This window comes from Mesoplodon bidens (genome assembly GCF_964165515.1).
Source record: "Mesoplodon bidens genome assembly, chromosome: 4".
Classification (NCBI taxonomy): domain Eukaryota; kingdom Metazoa; phylum Chordata; class Mammalia; order Artiodactyla; family Ziphiidae; genus Mesoplodon; species Mesoplodon bidens.
In genome coordinates this window covers 154,880,055-154,886,589 of record NC_138160.1, presented here as the reverse complement: position 1 = coordinate 154,886,589, position 6,535 = coordinate 154,880,055, and the positions used below count along the sequence as shown (strand labels likewise).

The 6,535-nt window shown below is 47.3% G+C and overlaps 1 protein-coding gene across 1 annotated transcript; it reads left to right on the top strand.

Annotated features, from left to right (window-relative positions):
- Positions 1-3,131: 3,131 nt before the first annotated feature.
- Positions 3,132-6,127, top strand: LOC308616206 (homeobox protein prophet of Pit-1-like; the record flags this gene model as incomplete). The annotated part of the gene is made up of 3 exons (XM_081232382.1): positions 3,132-3,626; positions 4,815-5,047; positions 5,789-6,127. Exons 1-3 carry the CDS (start codon positions 3,518-3,520, stop codon positions 6,125-6,127), a joined length of 681 nt encoding a protein of 226 aa, XP_081088508.1. The 5' UTR covers positions 3,132-3,517.
- Between the last annotated feature and the right edge of the window lie 408 nt (positions 6,128-6,535).

Here is a 6,535-nt window from a genome sequence, read left to right as displayed (position 1 = left end):
GGCTCAGTCCCACAAAGATACCCCCATTCAGATGCCAATCAGAAGTACTGGGCCCCCAGGTTACTCATACTCTGTTAAACTTCGTTACACATCGGGGTTTCCATGACCCCATCCTCAAATTGGATAATTTGCTATAATGTCTCACAGAACTCAAGGAAACAGTTTATTTACTATTATTGGTTCATTTTAAAGGATACTATAAATGACACAAATGACCAGCCAGAGGAAGAGGAACATAGGGACAGGCCAAGGTCAGGAAGGGTCCTGAGTGCAGGAATTTCTGTCCCATAGAGTTTGGGGTGCACCACCATCGTGGCACATGGATGCTCGTTCTTCTACTTTTCCTTCTTTCTCTGGCCTGTGGTGTGGAAATGATGACAGTACCTCCAGCTGCCACCCTGGACCATAAGATGAGGATGGAAAACTTACAGTAAGATAATGGGGGAGAAATTTCTGAGCTTGGGAGTCTGATGACATCTTAGATCCACTGTACCAGCCTTTGAATACCTATTTCTGAACTTATTTTGTGTGTGATAGAAATAAACTTCTATCTTGTCTAAGCCAACATTTTATACATTTTTGTCTTTTGAAGGTAATAGTACTGTTCCAAATGGCCCCCAAGCATAGTGCTGCAATGTTGTCTAGTGTTCCTAAGTGCAGGAGGTCCATGAGGTGTTTAACAGAGAAAATAATCTTTGTTCAGGCATGAGTTATAGTGCTGTTGGCCATGAGTTCAATGTTAATGAGCTTACAATATATATTAAGTAAGGTGTATTTAAACTGAGACACACATACAACAATGTTATGTATTGATTGGTTGACCAAAAATATTGTGGCCAGAGGCTCACAGGAACCTATTTCCCTTAGTAACAGTGGTTCAGTATTCACCAATTCAGTGTTTATCATGACTTTATGGAAGAAAACTACCTATATAAAGAGAATTGACTGTATTATTATCCTTGGATGATAAAGCTGAGGTGCAGAGATACAAAGTAATGAGCCTGGGATCACATAGCTAGTAAGTGGTATAGCTGATATTTGAACCCAGGGCAGCCTGGCTCCAGAACCTGTATTCTTCCCCACCACACCATCCTGCTTCCGGTAGTGTGAGAGAACCCTGGGTATCAGACTTCCTTGAAGGTCAAGTTTGAGTGGGAATTACAATGCCCTGGAAAAATACTCCTCCCTAGCCTACTAGGAAATAATGGTATCCTGGGATGTCAAGTCAAACCTGTAGTGTCTCAATGTCTTGGGGAGCAGGGTAGTAGGTCAGAGTTTCTTTGTAATATCAGAGTGTCCTGGGATCATCAGGCTGCTTTGGATGGCTGGTCAGAGTTCCCTTATAGGGTTAGGCTATTTTGAGGCAGCAAGAGTATTGGAATTCAGTGTGTGCTTGTGGATCCAAGTTGACTACATGAATCTTGGGAGGCAGAGCTGTCATGCAGCTCGAGTTTCTCTAGGAGGTCACAGTATACCCTGGGGAAGGGGGAGAGGGGTTGGCATCTTGGATCAGTGTTTCTCGACTTTTATGTTGTTATGACCTGAATGTTTGTGTCTCCTCACCACTTCATATGTTGAGTCCTAACCCCAATGTGATGCAATGATATTTGGAGGAGGGGCCTTTGGGAGGTGATTAGGGTTAAGTGAGATCGTGAGGTTGAGGCCACAAGATTAGAGTAGTGTCTTTATAAGAAGAGAAAAGAGACCAGGACTGAGTTCTCTTTCTGTCTTGTGAAGACACAGAAGGTGGCTGTCTGTAACCCAGGAAAAGTCTCTTAGGAACTGAATCAGCTGGCACGTTAATCATGGACTTCTCAGCCTCCAGAACTGTGAGAAATGGATACCTGTTGTTTTAGCCACCTTGCCTTTGGCATTTTATTATGGCAGCCAGAGCTGATGAAGACAAGTGTACAGTCAGTTCTCTTGGGGATCTTGTTACAGTGAAAATTCTGATTCAGTAGGACTGAAGTGAGGCCTCAAATCTTACATTTCTAACAAGCTCTCATGTGCTGCTTATACTTCTGATCCACGGATCATATTGTAAGCCTCAGGATCCTGGAAGATTACTATGTTTTCTGTCTTGAGTTGTTCTTTTAAAGAATGTGTGTGAAAGATTAGCATAACATTGGGGATCAGACAGTCCTATGAGTACAGTGTGTTCCAAGGGGATTAAGGTGCCCTCATTGATTCAGTCTATTCTGACATTTCAGAACTTCATGGTGGGGGACAGGGATAATCTCCTAGTTGAGGTTGAATACTCTAGGTTTCAGTGCGTCCTAGAGAACCCTAGAGTCCTAGGATATTGGGTTGTCTTTAAAGGTTCAGGATGTCCTACGGATGTCAGAATGTAGTTCCTAGATCTATGTAATCTCAAGAAGCAGAGTACTGCGTGTGTCAGGGTGTCCTGACTGCTCAGCAATGCTGGGTATGTCAGGGTTTCCTTGAAGAATCAGAATGTCGGGATGTCATGGGAATCTCAGTCTTCTACAGAGTCCTGAGGTCCAGGGAGATAAGGATGCACCTGGAATACAGATGCTCTTGAGGGTAAGTGTTCTCTGATGGTCTGGATGACCTTGGAGGGTCAGGGAGTCCTGGGGGGTTCTGAGTGAATGAGGAGGTGACATTTGGGAGAAGAAAACAGAAAGTACTTGAGAAGTATGGTGTCCGGGAGACTCATCCTATGGTTCAGGTTGTCCTGACGGGGTGTCCAGTGTATTCTGAGAATCAGGATATTTAGGAGGGGCCAGAATGTACTTGTGTTTTTAGTTTTTTAGTTTCATGGAAAGAAGTCTGTGGGAATCACCCACGTACTGAGACACAAGGCAGGCCCTACTCCTCATCTCCATTTGCACAAACTCTCCCTCTCCCTCTCCCCTCATGATGAGGTTCTGAGGAGGAGTCTCAGGAGGAATGCATTTTCTCTTCCTTCCCCTGCCTGCTCCCAGGAGGGGATTTAACAGGACAAAAGAATTTGGTCCTCCGGGAGTATGAGCTCTTGGCCCCAGTCCCTAGACCCTCCAACAGAGCAACTTCCCTCATCTGGCTTGTGATCCTCCCCTGATGATGGGGGCTATGGCGACCAGGCAATGATTGGATGGGCTCACAGGGGTGAGGAACAGGTCACTCCTCCAAGGCTCAGGGAGAAAGAGTTAGTGTGGGATTGCAAGCTGGGAAAGTAGGCATCTGAGAGCAAAAGGAGAGAACGGCATCCCAGAGAGAGAAGGTGCAGGCGGAGAAAAGTGCAGACTATAACAGAGAAACAGGGTGAGGGCAAGGCAGAATGAGATGATACTCAAGCAAAGGAATGGGGAATTAGAAATTGAAATAAAAGTTAGAAAAAAGGAGAGAGAGAAAAAGGTCTATCTATCTATATCTACACAGGGAGAGAGATTCAGAGAGAGGTATAAACAGGGGGAAAGCAGTGAAATACAAGGCATAGAGGGGAACAGAAACAGAGAAAGACTGATCCAGAATCAGGGACATGAGACTGAGCTGTCTTTGGTCTTTGTTGTGAGCCATGGATGCAGAAGGGAAGAGTGAGCAGGGTAAACAAAAGAAGGGGCGAGTTTGCAGCAGTCTCTGGCCCGAGGGCTTTGCAGCCGCTGGGACTTTGACCTCCACGGTGGGTGAGTGAATCTCTGGGGTGGTCCTGAGGAGACAGCAGGTGTGCATGCTCCATGCCCAGGCTCCATGGGGCGATGGTTCATCACGAGGAAAGTGAAGAGGAGAAATAAAAAACCAGAATCCTAGAATGTTAAAAACAAGGGAATCTTAATACACATGTGCTGATACAACTCCTTTGCTTTACAGAGTGGCACACTGAGACCGTGACGGATGAGGAGGTGGCAGAGGCTGAGCTAAAAGCTGTCTCCTCACTCCTGACCTCCGAGTTTGCTCACTGCACTGCTTTCTCCAAGGAAGAGAGTTGGAGGGGCCAGGGCTTTGGATCTGAGGAGAGCAGGGGGCTAAGGTGGACAGTGAGCACGGGGTAGGGACTACCACCTGGGTCCCCATGGGGTTGGGATCCTCACTCCAGATATCTTTTCTCAGTGTGTGCCTCCCAGGTGTTTCCTTTTGCTCCTGTTCTCTATTCCCCAGCTGGCTCTCAGACGAATTAGTGTGGGGGCTTAGTGAGTCTGTAGGGAGAAGAGGCAGGCCTTTCCCATGAGCTCAGGTTCCTGCAGCCTGGTGGCCAGGCCAGGACTGGGATAGGGGAGAAGATGAAATGTATGTGTGAGGAGGGTGTGTCTGAGCAGAAGAGTGAGGAATGTTTCATCTTCCAAGGTGGAGGGAATAGGACAATGGGAACACTATAAAGGTTTAAGTTGCATGTGAACCATGAGAGCAGGGAGCAAGTCATAGGGGTCTTAGACAGAGACCTGGGCAGTTTGTTAGGTTGTCAGAGCGAATAGGAGATCCACAGGGTGAGACCCAGGAAGGTGGTATGTGTGCTGAGAGAGATGAAAGGCTATGGAGGGGCATGCCTTACATGGGGATGAATATGGGGGAGTGTAATGGGGAGTGGGCACAAGGTGCAGAAGTGAGGCAGAGGGAGCGTGAGTGCCTAGGACAAGTGAGACTGAGGGGCAGACTTCATGTGGAGAGGGCAGCATGGGTTAAGGGAATCAGAAGTGAAGCAGGGCCAAGGCTGAGCTGGATTCAGCTATTTCTGAAAGCTGAAGAATTTCTGGTCAGGGCAGAGTATATGAGCAATACACTGGGTCCTAGTAGAATCTGGGGGTTCCAGCATATGTGGTCTGGGATGGATGGGTGGATCCATGCGGCAACAAATTCTCCTCCACCCTCCTTCTCAGACATGAGCACTCAGCCCTGCAGGAACCTCTCTGGTGTACGAGTGGGGAGACCAAGTCTTTGCTCACAAGGAGAACAGAGGGGTCGCCCACACTCCTGGCGCCGCCAATGCACCACCTTCAGTCCAGCGCACTTGGAACAGCTGGAGTCAGCTTTTTGGAGGAACTGCTACCCTGACATTTGGGCCCGAGAAGGCCTGGCCCAGGACACAGGTCTCAGCGAGGCCAGAATCCAGGTGATGGCCCAGGATCCTCCGCCCACCATCCCCTGAAGAAATGCAGATTCGGTGATTGGGAACTACTGGGGCATAAATTCTCAGGGCACTATAACCCTAACCCAAATGTTCACCAGAACAGAGTCTTACCCAACAGTCAGCATAACCTCATCTACGTCAGGAATTTCACTGGAGTTTAACCTTGGGGCTAACCTAATCTAACTTGAATTTCAATGTCAAACTCCAACCTTAACAGTGATGTGAACTCCAACAGAAATTCAATCCTAACTATTCACACACGTATGTAACCTTGTCCCTAACCATGGTCTTGAAACTCAACCTGATGCTTGCTCAATTCTAACCATAGAGTTACTTAATCTTAAGAATAAACTGTACCCTAAATCTAACCTGGTCTGTAACAATTAAACTCATCCATAGTCTTAGTCTCTAATAACCCTAGAGGAAATTTCCCATTCTCTGTGGAGGTGAAATGCCACTGTGTCATGTTTATCTCTTTCTTTTTACAAGTTGACATTTCTTACTCACCCAAAGTTGTAGCAGGGCAAATTTAGATATGGATTGGGGGAATGGTGTGGGTCTTGCTTTGTCACTAGTCCTGGTTCAGCTATGCCTTCTGCAAGAGCTTTACTTCCTCTGGGGATGTGGGGGAGTCTTATGCCCTGTACCAGTGTGTAGATGCATATGACAATGCCACCTCTTTGAGAGAGGGGCTCTAATGTGGCTATTCTCCCTCCTCCTCAGGTCTGGTTCCAGAACCGCAGAGCTAAGCAGAAGAAGCAAGAGCGGTCACTGCTCCAGCCACTGGCCCATCTGTCTCCTGCCACCTTCTCCGGTTTCTTGCCTGAGCGCCCTGCTTGCCCCTACTCCTACCCAACACCACCTCCCCCAATGACCTGCTTCCATCACCCCTACAACCATGCCCTTCCCTCACAGCCTTCCACTGGTGGTTCCTTTGCTCGACCCCACCAATCTGAAGACTGGTACCCCACCCTGCACCCAACCCCTGCTGGTCATCTGCCCTTCCCTCCACCCCCATCCATGCTTCCCCTCATCCTTGAGCCACCAAAGTCCTGGAACTAAATTTAAACAAGTACTGATAAGGTAATTTCCCAGCCTGTGACCCTCACAAAACACAGAAAACTAGGTGGTTTCCTTTCCTTCTAAGGGCGAAGTAGAAATATGGTGAATGACAGCTCAGAGACTGGGAATGTTAAAATGGGAGATCATGATGAAGGCTCACTGAGCTGATTAATTGAGTGAATTTAAGGAGGTGAAACTACTGGAAGATATAGGTAAAAAGCCCCAGTGGAGGTGACTGGTGGAAAAGTGACATTGAGGGAAGCAGTGGTTGCTGCTGGTGGCTGGAAATGGTTGAAGGGGATAGAACTTTTGGGACTTCACTCATTGAGATCACAGTTGAGGACCTTCATCCCCATTGTTTCTAGCTGATTTCAATAAGGCTTTTGATTTAATGTCTACCTATACATA